This window comes from Saprolegnia parasitica, assembly GCF_000151545.1.
Source record: "Saprolegnia parasitica CBS 223.65 unplaced genomic scaffold supercont2.35, whole genome shotgun sequence".
Lineage (NCBI taxonomy): Eukaryota > Oomycota > Saprolegniomycetes > Saprolegniales > Saprolegniaceae > Saprolegnia > Saprolegnia parasitica.
The window spans coordinates 132954-149166 of record NW_012156429.1 but is presented as its reverse complement, the minus strand read 5'-3'; the positions used below and the strand labels follow the sequence as shown (position 1 = coordinate 149166).

Below are 16213 nucleotides of genomic sequence, written 5' to 3'. Positions count from 1 at the left end.
TACGCTCGATGGCACCGAGCACCTCCGCGACAGCGAGCAAATGGACATTGACTGGAAGCAGCGCGTCATGATGCTAGGCCATACGCATTTGCGCAAGATCAACGAGGACACGTCAGTGAACGAGACCATCGACAAGACTGTGTTTGAGCGCTACCAAAACAAGGCCATGAAGTACGCGCCCGAGAACCTGATGCGCTGGGCCTCGTCCCGTGGCCTTCAGCTCGACAAGATCACACCCGCGAATCTGTGGGCTGAGACGGGCAGTCCCGTGCAGCACCACTGCAAGGAAGACGAGTAGACACTGGATCCTCCAATACGACTTTATACACTGTATATAAACAGCACACAATACTATGACCACAAGGTGAACTCGACTGATGTTTGTTTCAATGCGTTTTTAAACTGGTCGCGTGCGAGCTGAGCTGGCACGAACGATTTGTATGAGACGTGGATGCGAAGCGTTGCCAAACGGTAGTTGGGACGACGGCGCGTTGGCCTAGACGAAAGTCATCGCTCAACCTTTGCTGCTCTGCGGGGCGCAGACTTTCCGGGCCGTCGCGCCGTCGTCGGTCGCGACATTCGATGCCAAGTTCATGCCTCGCGCGCTCCTTAAGGTTAGTGGCATGTGTATGTACGCATCGCAAGTGTCTGCATGTGTCGCCTTTCTGCAATGAGCTTTTTGCAAATAGACGAAATAGGAAAGGGAAATCAATCGTACATGGCCATCGACAAAGCACACTAAAATGACACTCAGCGTGCCACGTCATGTTGCAAACTGGTGCTATGCCCGGCGTTCACGCGCCAATCAAATCGCCCCAAATTTCGAACGAACGTCCATCTTGCCAGCACGTGCATTAAGAGTTGCGCATCGACCGCGATCATGGAAGGATCTGTCATGTCTGCTGGCGCCGCCATCCTTGTCATCGTCGTCGCCTACGTGTACCACCGCTACGGTCGCAACGCGCCGTTCCTGCCCGGGCTGCCATTCCCGGCAGGCCTGCACAGGCCCTTTGTCGGTGTCGCCGTCGAGATGTCGACGCTCGAGGGCATGACGCGCCTCTTCGTCGATGCTGCCGACGCCAACGGCATGGTCTCGTTCCGACTTCTCTCGCAGCCCAGCGTGGCCGTGACGCGCGCCGACCACGTGCGCCAAGTCTACATGGCGACAACGAACCGCGGGCCGACACCGATCATTGACATGCACATGCAGGCCTTCTTGGGCGACCGCTCGGTCTCGCTGCTCATGCGCGACGAGTGGAAGCTCCATCGGCGGCTCGTCTCGCGGGCCTTTCAATGGCAAAACCTTGCTGCGATGGTTCCCGCCATGGCGTCCATTGCCGAGACGTTTACTAACGTCTGGCGCGGCGCAGCGACGCCGTCGATCGATGTGTTCCCGCTATTGAAGCGCCTTGCACTCGACACCATCGGACGCACGGGCTTTGGCTACGACATGGGCGCGCTGCGCGATGCGGCCAACCCGATGGCGTCGGCTCTCGACTTTCTGGTCAACGAAATCAACCGGCGCTGCCTCGAGCAGCCACTGCACCCGAGCAGCCATCTCTACTGGCTCCCAACGCGGACGAACCGTCGGCATGCCGAAGCCGTGAGTACCGTTCGCACGACGCTGCACAGCATCATCCAAGCACGCATGATGTCCCATGCCACCTCGTCCTTGCGGCATCATGATCTGCTGGAGGCGATGCTGGAGGCAGCGTCCGCCGACAACTCGCCAATGGATGCCAAGACGCTTGCCGACAACGTCGTCACCTTCTTCTTTGCCGGCTCGGACACGACGAGCTCGGCCATGGCGTACACGCTCTTCCTTCTCGCAACGCACCGGGACGTGCAAGCCAAGGCAGTCGCCGAGATCGACAAGGTCGTGGGTCAGTCATCGCCCATCACGTATGAAGCAATGCAGCAGCTGCCGTATGTCTCGGCGGTTCTCACGGAGGCCCTTCGCCTCTACGCTCCCGCGCCGTTTACCTACCGCCACGCAGACTCGGACTTGGTGCTTGGCGATCATGTGGTGCCGGCGGGCACGCTGCTTGCGCTGCCCATGTGGTTTATCAACCGATCGCCGCTCAACTGGGGCGACGACGCTGCCGAGTTCAAGCCCGAGCGCCACCTCGCAGCCGACTGCGATCGGTTCGCGGCCAAAGACCGCGCGTATCGGTTCGTAAGCTTCTCGGGCGGCCCGCGCAACTGCGTTGGCATGCGGTTTGCGCAGTTGGAGGCCACCGTGCTGCTAACGACGATCTTGCGCCAATGCATCGTGACGCGCCCGAGTGACGCGCCGTCGGTGGAGCCCACTGCGGTCGGCATCTCGATCACACCCGAGGGCGGCATGTGGCTTTCACTGACGCCGCGTGCCGCCGTGTCGGCGTAGCATCTGTTTGGTACTTGACAGTTCGACGCAGTGAGTTGAGACACCGAGCTCGCATCGTATTTTGAACGTAGTAACATCAATGGCTGCTTCTGCGTGTGTGCGATGATGGTGTCTGAAGCGTGGACCGAGACTCCGCGCTATGCGCAAGACAGAACTCTGTGCTGTGGCTGGTCACCAAGTAATTCTGATCGCCACTCGAGAAGATTCGCAATGCCGCGCGCTGATTGGCTACAATGCACCAATCCAACGCCACTTTGCCCTTGGCTCGGATTGCCAAGTCAAGATGGTCAGACACTGAGCCGACCTCAGAATCACCAAGCATGCTCGACGTGCCATCCCTGGTTGCTGCGATTCTCATCGTTGCGCTGGCGGGCGTGTGCCACCGCTCCGGCTGCAACGCCCCGTTCCTGGATGGCCTTCCGTTCCCAGCCGCGCTCCACGTCCCGTTCGTCGGTGCCGCCATGCAGCTCTCGACACTCTCGGGCATGCGGCGTCTCTTCGTCGATGCTGCCAATGACAACGGCGTCGTCTCCTACCGCAGCATGGTCCAGCGTGGCCGTGACGCGCGCCGACCATGTGCGCCAGGTCGTGAACGCGTGTAGCTACCGTGCGCCCGTGCCTGTCATCGACATGCACATTGCGCGGCTCATTGGGAAGCGGTCGCTCGTGCTGCTCATGCGCGACGAGTGGAAGCTCCATCGGCGCCTCGTCTCGCGGGCCTTTCAGTGGCAGAACCTTGCTGCGATGGTCCCCGCCATGGCGTTGATTGCCGAGACGTTTACAAACGTCTGGCTGAATGCAGAGACGCCATCGATCGACGTGTTTTCGCTGCTGAAGCGGTCGGCGCTTGATACCATCGGGCGCACGGGCTTTGGCTACGACCTGCAGTCGCTACACGACGCCAACAACCCGATGGCGTCAGCACTCGCCTTTCTCTTGAGCGAGACCAACCGGCGCTGCTTTGACGAGGCCCACAAGCCGCTGAGCCACTTGCACTGGGTCCCCACACCCGCCAACCGCCGATTCGTCAAGGAAGCGACTCTTGCTCGCTCGATTCTCAACGAGATCGTGGAAGCGCGGCTGCGGGCCTTGCATGCAGACACGTCGGAGGCAACATATTACCACGATCTCCTCCAAGCCCTGGTTGACGCCGCGTCTGCCGACAACTCGCCGATGGACGCCGAGACGTTTGCAGACAATGTGTTTACGTTTGTCCTTGCGGGCTCGGACACGATTAGCACGAGCATGGCGTATGGCCTCTACCTCCTCGCGATGCATCCGGACGTGAAAGCCACGGCGGTGGCTGACATCGACGCTGTTGTCGGCAAGACGACACCCATCACATACGAGGCGATGCAGCGACTGCCGTATGTCTCGGCTGTGCTCACGGAGGCGATGCGACTATTCCCCGCCAGCCCCATTGCGGTGCGCAACCTCGAGGCGCCGCTGATGCTCGACGGCCATTGCATCCCAGCAGGCACGATCATGACAATTCCGATCTGGTTTGTGAACCGATCAACGCTCAACTAGGGCGACGACGCAGACGAGTTCAAGCCCGAGCGTCACTTGGATGACACGTCGGCTGTCACGAGTGGTGTTGCTGCCAAAGACCGCGCGTTCCGGTTCATGACCTTCTCGGGCGGGCCCTGCAACTGCGTTGGCATGCGCTTTGCCCAGCTGGAGGCCACGGTGATGCTTGTGACGGTCTTGCGCCGGTGTGTCGTGAGTCGCCCAGACGACGCACCTTGCGTCATACCCAACGCTGTCGGCGTCTCCATCACACCAGAAAAGGGCATGTGGCTGTCGTTGGCATCGCGCGCCGCCGTCTCTGCGTCGCTCAAATGCGATCCAAAAGACTTGTGAAGTGTACGTGGGTATGCACCGCGTTAGAACTCGCTGATGTTATGTTGATTGGACCCTTTGGTTTCTAATGGGCTCGGGCTAGAGCCTGAAAATTTGGTGCGCCTTTATAAACCTAGACCTACCCTAACCCTACAAGTGCTGTAGACGTCACTCATGTGGTTCGCGCTTATGGTCGTTGGATTGGACACGAATGCTTCGGATGGTGTTTGGGCTTTGATACATTGATAGATATACAGCGCTATGCAAGTCGGTGCGTTTACGGATTTGAGGCGACATTGGTTGGAAACTGGATCTGCACCACGTTGACGCTGGCCGGCGACCAAAGGCAGCAGTCCACCGTCTTGTCAAGCACTATGGTCGCTGCAAGCGAGTGCCGGCGGCGGCGGCGCGGCTCGTCCGCGAGCGGACAGTGCTCGTGGTGGCTTGTCAGCCGGGCAGAATTCTTGAAAAAGTCCGCGTTTTTGAAGCAGGCGCAGGTCTTGGGCCGCGTTTGTGGACGACCGTCGCCGACCAAGAGGCCCCGACTCGGCATCCCCGTTTTCCACGCAGCAATTGTCCCAGAGCTCGTGCGCGGTCGCTCCATCACGTCGAGCATCTTGTCGGTGACCTGCGGCGGCTCAACGTCGGTCTTGAGGGGCGAGTGTACAATGGAGAGGCGTCGCGCCGGTCGACATACGGTGTCGGCGTCGCGCCTTGGGACACTACGACCCGCTTCGGGCGAAGAGAGGTACGAAATACAACCGGTCGCCGCCCCATCGTCCGAGAAGCGTCGAAGCGCGCTTCGTCCGCCCTCCAGCAAGACGCTTCCGGTTGTCTCTAGCCCATTCTGTCGCAGCCCACTTGCCTCTGTCGTCGTCCTCGCTGCATTGGGCTGCACAAAATCTGGCTGAATGGCCATGGCTGAACTCGGCGAAGTCGACTCCGTCGGATATCTCGATGCATTGCGCGTGGCTTCCAATTCTGCACCAAGGCTGGTGATCTCACGGCTCGTTGAGGGTGGTGTCGCGTGCGCTGACGTGCGGGCATCATTCGAGATCGCGGCTGCCGGAGCGTCTTTCAATCGAACGCCCATGAGCCGATCCATGTCGCCAACATCGCAAAGCATTAGTTTGCTGCGGCATACTGCTGGTGACGAGAGCGACTTGTCCGAGGTCTTGCTGGCCGAGGGCAAGTCAGATGCTGTTCTATGGGCGGTAGCGTAGCTTTCGCCTCTTGCGCTGTGTCGTCCTGTAAGGGGTCTCTCGTGGCTGGACCGCGCCGTTATTGGCCGGCTCTTGTTGTCGGGTACGTCGACCACTCCGAGAGCCGTGAGAAAGGGTGCTTCGTCGTCCGATGGCCCACTCGATCGCGCACTTCGCGTCGCTGTCGACAGCGCCGTGATCGAGTGCAACGTCTTCAACATGGGCACTGGCTCATGGCTTGTCCGTTCAACGACGCCCAGTGCGTTAGCTGGCGACGGGCTTGACCCCAACTGCATCTTGACGACGACGAGGACATCATTGGAGGCGTCAATTTGCAAGGTGGTTTCTGGAATGCGAAAGACGATACCAGCATGCGTCGCCAAGTGGCACAAGGTCCAGTGCTGGGTTGAGACCGACTCGGAGGCTTGGGCTGGACCTTTGAAGCGCAGACGGAGTACCAGACTATCGGGCGCCGCGTTCAAAAGCTCGTGCGCAACCAACTGCCAGGATGGGGCCTCCCTTGCTGACGTTGGTGCTTGCATGGCGACCGGGATCGAAAGGGTATTGGTTGGAGCCTCTTCGGGTATCGTGTCGCCGAGCAAGTCGACGCTGGATGCGTGGTGCAACGGCCCTCGGCTCAGAAAAGCGTAGCGAGGTGTGCTGGCCCCCGTAGCGGTCATGCTGGCCTCCGTGACGTCGTCCTGTGGCACGTTCGGGCTTTGTCCCGGCGCATCGACGATGCGCTGGCCTATTACCGTCTCGGGCACTTGGCTCGGGCGGGTGGCGATGCTGCCGGCCCCGGAGGACGTGCACTGCATTGAAGAAGGCACGGCCACTGCAGAAAATGGGGACGAGGGGTGGATCGAAGAAGATACACCAAGCGTATCCGAGCAGCCAACGGAAGGCTCAGCCCGTGGCGACTTTAATGATGTGCGCGGTGAAGAGAGAGGTGGCAGCGTGGACGAAGTGAGCTTCGCAGACGATCCCGGGAGCTTGCTCGACGACGTAGCAGCGAGTGTCTCTGCGGGCGGTTTTGTTTGGAAGGTGTCCATCGCTGGGGCGGTGACGCAGCTGGAGTCCGTGGTCGAGTCCATATGGGTGTAGACAACCGGAGCGCCGGAGTAGATGCGGCTCGCCTTGATCGACTCGGCGCGCGACGTGGTCTTGCGAGAGAGCGTTGGCTTTGGCGGACTCTCTGGCTTGGGTGATGTCGAGAGCACTGGTGCATTGGCCTTGGACGACTCGGTAGTCGATGGCAGCATCACCTCAGGGCTGCTACTGAGGGCGACGGGGGGTGGTGCCTCGAGAAGCTGCTTGATGCGGTCTTCGGCCTCCCGCAAGGCGCGTGTCATTTGCAGCTCCTTGCGCTGCAAGCCACGGATCGTAGCATCCATCGCCACCTCGCGCGTTTGAGCTTCGAGATGCAGCGCAGCCTCGGCGGCCTCTCGCTCCTTCTTGGCGTCGCTGAGGTTGGACAGTAACTTGGTCTGCGTCTGCTTGAGCGCTTGGACCTCGGCGCTCAGCCGCATCACGTCCTTGCCCAGCGCGCTAGCGTTCGTTCGTGTGGCGCGACCGCTTTTGCGTGCAGGGTACGTACGCATGCTTGAATTCTAGCGTGGCGTACTGATGCTCCGCGTCCGAGAGCGCGCCTTCCAGGGATGCAATTTTTTCCTCGAGCTCGGCGCGCTGGAGACCTGTGAGCTTGGTCAGTTGCAGCGCTGTTGTCGTCAACCGGCGCTGCTGAAGACGGGACGAGTCGAGGACGTCATCAATAAAGTCGGTTGTCGACGGAATCATCGTCGTGTCTTCTGTAGGAACGTCTTCGAGGGTCTCTGCTTCCGCCATGACGGCGCAATGCAGCGACGCCCGCATTGACTCCAATATGTGGCTTGCCTGTCGCCCAAAGTTGTGTTGAGGTCGACAAGAAGGCAAGAGAGCGTACCTGGCTCGATGGCAGCGCATCAATGGAAAGGCGGTCGTACGGCAGCATGGCGTCTGTCGTTGCGTCGTCAAACTCTTCAAGGATGCGCCCGACGCGGTCGTTGATCTCGCCGACCTTGAGGCGGTTGGAGACCGCTTGCTTGGAGAGTGCATCGAGCTTGGCCTGAAGCGTCCGCGAGTCGGGGGCCAGGCCCAAGGTTGCCCGGCGCGACTGCTGTCGCTGCTCGTGATCGTACGTCGCGACGCCCTTCTTGATGTTTTCCTAGCAAATTCGTACGTGAAAGGATGAGCTAGGCATGCAGTAGCGCACGTGGTGGCCGTCAGCGGTCGTCGCACGCCGGGCGGCGGTTGTCGCCCGACGACATGCGCCAAGCCCAAGCCCGTCCATGCTGGACGTGCGCGATTCAATGTGGGGTTTCTAAGTCTATTCTTAGCCCCATTGATGTACATGAATTGACGTAAGTTCAGGCGTTGGTGGGGTAAGCCACTACCCCTCCAACGCCTGGACTTTAAGGTTGCAGGCACAACGGTATCTGTGCGCAGAAGCGTACGTCTGGAAGCCACTTTCAGAGCATCGATGGTGCCATAAATGAAGGCCGTCGTCTGAAAGGAAGAGACATCATGGGCTTTAAAGCGCAGCAGAACCCATGTACTATTCGCTTAGCTGGAGCTGGCGATCGGTGCCAAGCAAAGTGCACGTGAGCACAAGCAAGTACACGCTCTTGATCGGTGCCGAGCGCGATTATGATGCTTGGTCCCCAACCTCGGTATCCCTATCGCAACGATTGTTGGTGCGAAAGACACAACACAAAGCCATAGTCCAGAGCTTTCTAGATGACTTGAAGGTCGCAAGAAACGCTGTGTATTTTACGTCTGGAGATCGTTTTTGGATCCAACGCGAGGCACTTGGTGGCGAGGTCCGCTGCACACGACGGTATCGTTCTTGTATCGAACGTTGGCGTAAGCTCCGCCGCCATGACTTGAGCCACACCACATCGCTGGTTCATCGGCTTGTTGTGGGTTCATTCTGTTGCCTTACGGCATCTGGTGCGTTGAGTGCTCGGAGAGCAACACCCCTAGCCCTAGTTTCAAACCCAACCGTACCAAGTGCAGTCGTCCGAATCGAGTCGACATCGGCCACTGTCGAGTACGTGGTAGTCGCGGATTTTAAAGATCTCGGGCGTCTTCCACTGGTGCGTATTAATGCCGCTCATAAACGTATTCTCGTCCATTTAGCCCAGCCACTCTTCGCCATACGCAGGACAGCTCCAGCCGCAAGAATCGCCCTGATCCGCCAGAAGATCAACGAACTGAAGGTTTGATTCCGTAGCATTCGCCCGAACCGCTTTGCTTTCCGCCTTTTCAATGCGAGTGCACGTCGCTGTCCAGTTCCGTTGGGATGGTCGACCTACGACCCATCTCTACCACGGTGTTGCGATGAGCACGCAACACTTGGAACGCAAGACTTGACACTTTCACAACGTTTTGAGATGCTCCACATCGCGCACGTCGAAAACAGTCGCATCAATCTCGATCAGCGGTGGCACTGCAATCTTGACGGGCGAAAACACCGATGGCTCGTCGTCGTCGTCCTCCTCGTCGTCGCTGTCGTCTTGGCTCGAGTCGGACGATCCACTGTCCGAGGTCTCGTCACTCTCGGAAGACGAGGCGTCCGGCATCTACCAATTCAAAGCCTTTCCATACCAACTCCAAGCGTAATTACCGTGTGAATTGCGGCGCGGTTGGCTTCGTCGCGCTGGAGCTTGGCGTCGACAAGGTTAAAAAGAAGCCGCGAGAGGCCACTCGAGACGAAAAACGTGCTTACTAAAACGACGGCGAACGTCACGTACGTCGCGGGCGACCACGTGTCTCGGAAGAAGAACTCGTTGACGGCGCGCCGCAGCGTCGCTTCCATCGTTGGGTGGTTTCTTAACAATAGACAACAGATAGCGCGACGCTTTTTAAACCGCATGCCATTCGAGGAAAATACAATGATTTTGGCCAATGGCATCGCCGATGCTGCGATCTTTAAAGGAAGGTTTGCGCCACTGCAAGATCCGCCGAGACCGAGACCGACAAGCATGCCATTGACGCCGCAGTACGAGTGGACCCAGACCGCGACGCACCTCTCGCTGACCGTGCCGCTCAAGGGCGCCAGCCGCAAGGACGTCGACTTTTACGGTACGACGACCCCATCGGCCAGCCATCATGCGTGTGTCTAGTCGCGGACGCGGTGGTCAAGATCAACTTTAAGCCGTATGTACTGCTCCTGGACGTCGTCGCGCATATTGAGCCGACGAGCGCGGTCGTCAAGATGCTCGACGGCGTCATTCACTTGACCGTCGCCAAGGTACACAGATAGCATCGCGTTCATTTCAAGGTCTCATGGGTCGGCGTCAGAGCACGCCAGACATGTGGAAGGAGCTCGTCTTTTCTGGCTCCAAAGCCGACATTCTAGCGCGGCGACAGGCGTCCATGGACCGCAAGACCGAGATGGAACAGCAGGTACGCTGCTGCTCATGCAAGAATATGTGCACGAAGGCGAGCGTAGTTGGCCGAGAAGCGAAAGGATGCCAAGTACGCGACGGAGAAGAAGACGCTCCGGGATCAAGTCGGCTCTTACGATCAAGTGCATGCAATTCACAGACATGGATACCATTAGATGGCGCTGGAAGAGCACGAGCGGCAGCGCCTCGACGACATCAAGGCCGACGAAAAGCAGCGCGAAGAGGCATAGATAGATGGATGCCTCCAGCTCCCTCATATTGGAATGATTGTAGACAGCCATGTACCGCACCTTCGAGGAGCTCAAAGCGCCATCAGCGCCCAAGCGAGCGATCGTCAAGCCGCCGATGGAGCCGATCCTCGAGGCGTCTACCGACGGGACCTTTGACGTTTCCAACAACGACGAGATTGAGTGGAGCGACACCGAGTCCGAGACCGACGTGGCGCCCTTGCCAACTCCGCCGCCCCCTGTTCAAGAATATGGCATCAGCAGCAACAACGACGTCAACGACGAGGACGACGAGAGCGATGTGGTGTACGTTCCCGCTCCGCGCGAGACGCTGCAGTCCACCATCAGCTTTACGCCGCGCGTGTTTCCAACGCCGAGCCGCGAGTCGACGGCCGGTACCGCTCTCGACAACCAGGCAATTCCATACAAAGCACTATGATCTTAGCGGACGAGGAAGATTGGCTCGTCAAGAACCGCAAGCATCTCAAGTCGCACAAGGGCCTCAACGCGAATTACGCCCAAGATATCAGCGAGACCGATCGTACGTTGTAGCTGAACACGGGTGATGATGATGGTATCATCTTGTGTAGCCGTGTGGCTCAAGGCCAAGGCCGACGACTTTTACCACCACCGCGACTTTCAGAGCGCGCGCAACGCCTACTCGGAAGCGCTCGCCGTGGACGGGACCTTGACTGCGTACCTCCAGAGCTTCATTTTGCGACGATCTCTCAGTGTCTGCTTGCAGGTGTCTCTCGAACCGCGCCGCCTGCCACCTGCACTTGGGCGCCTACCAGGTAATACGACGCACATCCAGTTTGCTGTCGCGCACATCCGTGTAGCTCTGCGCCGACGACTGCAGCGCTGCGCTCGCCCAGCTGCCCGACAACGGCGCCACCTCGTCCGACCCCTGCGGCACCCACCGGCTCAAGGTTCGTGTGCTCGTGCGTCGAGGCACGGCCTACGCGCAGCTGGGCTACTACAGGTCGTCGGACAAATATCGAGATCTCCTGTCTGACGTGACATGTAGTCAAGCCAAGGCGGACTATGGCGTCGCGCTGAGCATGCACCCCGAGAACGAAGCGCTGCAAATCGACTTTGCGAGGATTTCGCGCCTCGACGAGTGCTACAAGGTCAAGCAGCGCGGCGACTTGGCCTTTGCCGCGCAAGACTTGACGAGCGCGCGCGACTTGTATACGGCCGCGCTGGCGATTGACCCGACCTTTGTCGCGTACGCTCGTGCGCCTTGGAGAAGGGTTATAACCACATGGAAGTAGATGCCTCTCGAACCGAGCGGCGTGCCACCTCGCGCTTCTGGACGCGGCGAGCTGCGTGCTCGACTGCACCGAAGCGCTTGCCCTCCTCCAAGTACGAAAGGCCCCAGGAACAGGCGCTGAGATAATACTGCCGCGTAGCAAGTCGTCGCGCCTGATGTGCGCGGGTCACCGATCGCACTCTCTGCGATTCCGCCACCAGGCTCCAGCAAGCGGCGCGAGTGGGTTCTCAAGACACTCGTTCGCCGGGGCACGGCGCAGGCGGCGCTGCACAACTACGACAAAGGTGCGTCGCCATTCACAGCATGTGAAGGACACGTTGTGTGGGTAGCTGAAGCGGACTTTGCCGACGGTCTTGCGCTCGATGGCGGTAACGAAAAGCTGCAGAAAGACCTGGACCGCGTCCGCGCGTTGGCCGCGGCCAGCAAGGAATAATGCAGCAAAGCGTCGTGATAAAATTGTGGTCATTGAGTCTACTTTATTGCGCACGGTCGGTGCTCTGGGATTTCTTGATTTCGTCTTGGAGCCACTCGACGCTGCGATACGTTGTGTTGGACGGAAGACCTGGAACTCGCAGCCAGCTCAGCACGTTGGGGAGCGGCAAGGCCGAGACAACGTCGGTTGTTGACGGCAACAACTCGACATCAAAGTGGCACTTCAAGACGGCGGACGCTTGGTTCTTCAGCGTATCGACAACGTCGCGGTTGAGGCCTTTCCGCAAAAAGAGGATTCGTCGCTGCAGAGGAACCGCTTGGGTGGCAATGGGGGCGGCAACACTCTGCAACGTCGCTGGCAATGCGCGCGCGCCACCTAGAGAAAAGTTCGCGTCCAGGAGAGGCCAACTATAGATCGTGTACCTTGGAAAGCCAACATCGCTGCCGCCTGCAAATTTTGATTAGCTTGTTGCGCTACAAGAAGAAATCAATAGCTGCCCAGCAAACACACAGTCATAATGTGCGGCGTACCATTCAGTGCGTTCTGTGCGCGCAACAGCATGAGTTGCGCTAATTATTCACTCATGAGGGTCATGTTCGATACACATGCGCGAGCAAACCTTGCAGTTCCGGGTTTACTTGCGGAGTCGGCATATGGCTGTTGAAGACGTCGGGAAACATGGGTGCCGACACGCGTGCACTCGCCGAGACGGCGTCGTGCGTCGCGCGGTTCACCGTGACGACGTTGTTGGCGTCAGAAACGTCGATCGGGGTTTCGCACTCGGCGCAGATGATCGACGACACATCCTACACATCAGTCATGAGCAAAACTACCGCGTCTGCCAACGAGTCGTACCGCTTCGACGCCAGTAATGTCGTTTGAATGGTTGCACTGTGGGCAGAGGGCGACCTTGAGGTGTGAGTCACCGAGCGAGTAGCCGACGATATCTCGGCACGCTTTCTCCATCGCAAACTGGCGCAGCGCTTCTTCTTGCTCGATTTCCGAGATGCGCTCGTTTAAGTTTTCCTCAAACATCGTCTCCTGCTCGTAGCAGTCGACCTAATAGAGCACATTACGATGCATGTCGGCAGTGTCAAGTAGTAACGTACCAACCACTGGGACTTTTCGTCCAGGAGGCCCTGCAGCACCGCGTCCTTCGTCGCGTGGTGCTTCATCTTGGCCATGACTTCGTCCGGGTCCACCGACGCCGTCTGTTGTTGGGCCTTCTTGAACTCTTGGATGCAAAAGTACTTTTTGATGTCGTCGCGGTGGAACTTGCGCTCAAGCGCTGTGTTGTCCACGACGCGCTTGCTCACGCCTTCCTTGCGCACTTGGAGGTCATACACCTTCTTCTCCATCGTGCCAGCAGCGATAAGTCGGTAAACATACACCGGCTTCAGCTGCCCGAAGCGGTACGACCGACACATCGACTGAGCGTCGTGGCACGGGTTCCAGCACACGTCAAAGATGACGACGCGGTTGCCGCCACAGAGATTGACACCTTCGCCGCCGGCTTTGGTCGAGATCAAGATGACGTCAACTTCTTCGCACGGGTCGTTGAACATGGAGATGCGTTGGAAGCGCAGTTGCTGCGACGTGCTACCATCGATACGAATCGAGTGGATCTTGTCGAACGTCTTCTTCTTGGCGTTGTACTCGCTGAGCATCGACTCGATCACGTTCATGGACGTGATGCTCTGCGTAAACACCGTGACGCGATCGCCAATCTCACGGCACGCGCGCAAAATGTGGAGAAGCATGAGCATCTTCCCCGAGTTCTCCGCAATGCCCGTCACATACGTCGGCGGCAAGAGCGGTTCCGCAAAGCTCAAGCGATGCTCCATCGTGCGCGTGATGGCTTCCATGGCTTCAATGTCACTGTCGTCACCCTATGCATGGACTTGAAACATGTATCGCAGAGGTTAATGTTGTTCAAACCCCGTCGTCAAGTGTCGATGGCGTCGCCGCCGCGCTGGGCGCCGCGTCCTTGGCGTTTCCGTCGTTGAGCTGCTTCATCGAGTTGTAGACGACGTCTGGGTGGTTGGAAATCGCGAGTGTAATATGATAGCCACCGAGCACATCGACTTGCTTGAGCTTTGAGCCCTTCGGGACGCCTTCGCGGAGAAACGCCTTGTAGATCTGGATCTGAAGCGTCGAGAGCTTGCACAGCATGACGTATTCGTGCTTGGGCGGGAGCTGCGCATGCAGGTACGAGGCGTCGCGTCGAAGCACGAGCGGGCCGAGCTCCCTTGTGAGCACGTACGTTCGCTTTCGGCTCAGCGCCATGTCCTCGGGCGTACTGTCTTCGAAGCCGCCGTTCTCAATCGGGAACACGAACCGGTTCTTAAATTCGGCTTGGGAACCAAGAAAGTTTGGACGTGCAAAGTTGACCATGGTCCAGTACTCCATCAGGTGGTTCTGGAGGGGGTACCCCGTGAGAATGATGCGGCGCTTCGTCTCGACCTGGGACGCGTGAGACTCAAGCCTGGTATAAAGCATGCTCCTACATGAGTAAGGGCGCGCACGAGCTTGGACTTGGCGTCACGGATGCGATGACCCTCGTCGAGCACGATGAGGTCGGGTCCCGGGGCGCAGAGCGCTTCGTAGGCATCCTTGAGCTGGTTTTGGAGACGTAGCGTGTACTTGTTCGTCTTGGCTTTCTCTTCGCCAGTTGCTTGCAAGACAAGCCCACGGTACATTTCGTAGCCCATGATAATAACGCTATGTCATACTTAGATCAAAACGTACGAGTGCAAGACGATCGTACCCGCCATGTTGCTGCCACTGGAGGATCGTGTCGACGCGCTCCTGCATGTTCTTGTCCGACTCGAGCGTCGTGAGACCCATGCGGCGAACGTCGCGCGGCGACAGCCACTTCTTGAATTCCGCTTCCCAGTTGCGCACGCAAATCGCGGGCGCGAGGATCAACGCCGAGTTGTATTTGGCGACGCTGACGCCGTCCTCCATAACCATCGCGTTGAGGAACGTATGCACGGTCGCGACGACCTGTAGCGTCTTGCCCAGACCCATAAAGTCCGCGAGAATGCAGCCAAAGCCCTAATGACATTGAAGTTGCAGTCGACATCGCCTTCAAAGCAGATTTCTACCTTGGGACCGATCGAGATGTGGCTCCACAAGAATCGCACGCCCTTGATCTGGTGAGGCTTGAGCGCCTTGGAGATGTCGGGGTGGATCAAGATCGGTTCGTTGTCTTCACCAATCTTGCCAGTTGGGATTGACCCGTCTTCCAGTGGGTTGATGCACAGCTTCCCGTCGGCGGTCCATCCAAAGTCGGGCTTGTCGTTCGACTCTTCTGCGCGGAAGCGCTTCATGCGCTCCTTCTCCATCTCGCGGGCCATGATGGTCTCGTCGTCAAGCTCGTCTTCTTCAAGAATGTCATGGAGACGCTTCTTCCGGCGCGACTTGGGCGCCTTTGGGTTCTCCTCCTCTTCGTCCACTTCCTCTTCCTCGTCCGAGCTCCACTGCGAGATGTCGGGAATGTACTCGTCTTCCTTGGCCGCGGGTGCATCGACCGGCACGACGTCGTCGTCGTCCATGGCATCGTCGTCGTCCGCGACCTCCATGGGTCCATGGGAGGTAGTTCCCGCAGGCGCATGGACCGGGGACGTCATGCTGCTCAGGGCCGTCGGCAGCAGGTCCGAGAGATCGCCAAGGGCTTCCATCGCGGGTTCGGCGCGAGCTTACGCTTGTTGATGCGTTATTGAGAAATGCCATGAATTTGGTACGAATTTATTTTATTCCCACAAACTCCAAGTGCACGATCTTTGGCGCTTTCATTAAAATACGCTTGGCCGATAACCTTTCTAAACGCATATATTTCTGCGGCCCGCAATATCGAATATCACAGGGTCGAATTCGTTGAACGGCCATCAATTGGCGGGAAGCCGAACCGGTTGAAAATTATCAAGTGCACGAGCCAGACTTGATATTACGCACCCACGCCATCCCGAGTTGAAGAAAACAACAAGCCATTCGACAAGTCAATAGCGATCGAGTCCCTCCGTCAACCAAGCAGTCCGGTCATTCCGATGGTCTAACGCCCCAATGAATCATCATCTCTTTGGTTCACACACGATAACGGCGACGACGGCCCAGTGACTACGGCCCCGCTTGTGAGAAATCTCTCGGTGCAAGCGGTCTTTGGTTCACACACGACGACGGCGACGACGGCGCAGTGACTACGGCCCCGCTTGCATCGAGAGACTTCTCGACTTGATTTCTAGCGCCATCGTCGAAGGTTGCGGCTCACAGCCTCGCGTTGAATCAGAAAGTGGGGCTCTCTCCGGGCCTCGAACCAGGATCTACCTGGTGGTAAACCAGTGTCTATACCGCTAGACTAAAAGATGTCGACGAGATTCCTGCCTTCTTGACTCGTTGGAAA

General features: G+C 58.4%; 6 protein-coding genes across 6 annotated transcripts; 3 read left to right on the top strand and 3 right to left on the bottom strand.

Annotated features, from left to right (window-relative positions):
* Window positions 1-866: 866 nt before the first annotated feature.
* On the top strand, window positions 867-2386 carry SPRG_07965 (hypothetical protein; the record flags this gene model as incomplete). The annotated part of the gene is made up of 1 exon (XM_012347314.1): window positions 867-2386. Exon 1 carries the CDS (start codon window positions 881-883, stop codon window positions 2384-2386), a length of 1506 nt encoding a protein of 501 aa, XP_012202704.1. The 5' UTR covers window positions 867-880.
* Window positions 2387-2706: 320 nt separating this feature from the next.
* SPRG_07964 (hypothetical protein) lies at window positions 2707-4249 on the top strand (the record flags this gene model as incomplete). Its single annotated transcript, XM_012347313.1, has 3 exons — window positions 2707-2931; window positions 2972-3892; window positions 3917-4249. The coding sequence occupies 3 exons, from the start codon at window positions 2707-2709 to the stop codon at window positions 4247-4249; spliced, it is 1479 nt and encodes a 492-aa protein (XP_012202703.1).
* Window positions 4250-4505: 256 nt separating this feature from the next.
* SPRG_07963 (hypothetical protein) lies at window positions 4506-7759 on the bottom strand (the record flags this gene model as incomplete). Its single annotated transcript, XM_012347312.1, has 5 exons — window positions 4506-5063; window positions 5373-6978; window positions 7028-7323; window positions 7373-7633; window positions 7682-7759. The coding sequence occupies 5 exons, from the start codon at window positions 7757-7759 to the stop codon at window positions 4506-4508; spliced, it is 2799 nt and encodes a 932-aa protein (XP_012202702.1).
* A 1087-nt stretch (window positions 7760-8846) lies between these two features.
* On the bottom strand, window positions 8847-9286 carry SPRG_07962 (hypothetical protein; the record flags this gene model as incomplete). Its single annotated transcript, XM_012347311.1, has 2 exons — window positions 8847-9050; window positions 9095-9286. 2 exons carry the CDS (start codon window positions 9284-9286, stop codon window positions 8847-8849), a joined length of 396 nt encoding a protein of 131 aa, XP_012202701.1.
* A 129-nt stretch (window positions 9287-9415) lies between these two features.
* On the top strand, window positions 9416-11880 carry SPRG_20556 (hypothetical protein). Its single transcript, XM_012347401.1, has 14 exons — window positions 9416-9552; window positions 9594-9721; window positions 9772-9876; window positions 9923-9982; window positions 10034-10102; window positions 10152-10500; window positions 10551-10646; window positions 10696-10801; window positions 10851-10899; window positions 10945-11087; window positions 11133-11333; window positions 11380-11470; window positions 11518-11662; window positions 11708-11880. The coding sequence occupies exons 1-14, from the start codon at window positions 9453-9455 to the stop codon at window positions 11809-11811; spliced, it is 1746 nt and encodes a 581-aa protein (XP_012202791.1). The 5' UTR covers window positions 9416-9452; the 3' UTR covers window positions 11812-11880.
* Window positions 11822-15528, bottom strand: SPRG_07959 (hypothetical protein). The gene is made up of 10 exons (XM_012347310.1): window positions 14919-15528; window positions 14579-14868; window positions 14319-14532; window positions 13750-14274; window positions 12921-13700; window positions 12667-12870; window positions 12431-12617; window positions 12342-12380; window positions 12234-12284; window positions 11822-12186 (listed from the first exon to the last, which is right to left on the bottom strand). The coding sequence occupies exons 1-10, from the start codon at window positions 15492-15494 to the stop codon at window positions 11855-11857; spliced, it is 3198 nt and encodes a 1065-aa protein (XP_012202700.1). The 5' UTR covers window positions 15495-15528; the 3' UTR covers window positions 11822-11854.
* Between the last annotated feature and the right edge of the window lie 685 nt (window positions 15529-16213).

Coding starts and splice junctions, on each gene's coding strand:
- SPRG_20556 (XM_012347401.1), top strand. CDS start 9,453: ATGCCATTGACGCCGCAGTACGAGTGGACCCAGACCGCGACGCACCTC. Junction 11,088..11,132: donor GCGCAGCTGGGCTACTACAG/GTCGTCGGACAA, acceptor CGTGACATGTAG/TCAAGCCAAGGCGGACTATG. Junction 11,663..11,707: donor GCTGCACAACTACGACAAAG/GTGCGTCGCCAT, acceptor TTGTGTGGGTAG/CTGAAGCGGACTTTGCCGAC.
- SPRG_07959 (XM_012347310.1), bottom strand. CDS start 15,494: ATGGAAGCCCTTGGCGATCTCTCGGACCTGCTGCCGACGGCCCTGAGC. Junction 14,533..14,578: donor CAGTGGCAGCAACATGGCGG/GTACGATCGTCT, acceptor AGTATGACATAG/CGTTATTATCATGGGCTACG. Junction 12,285..12,341: donor CGCACAGAACGCACTGAATG/GTACGCCGCACA, acceptor TTCTTCTTGTAG/CGCAACAAGCTAATCAAAAT.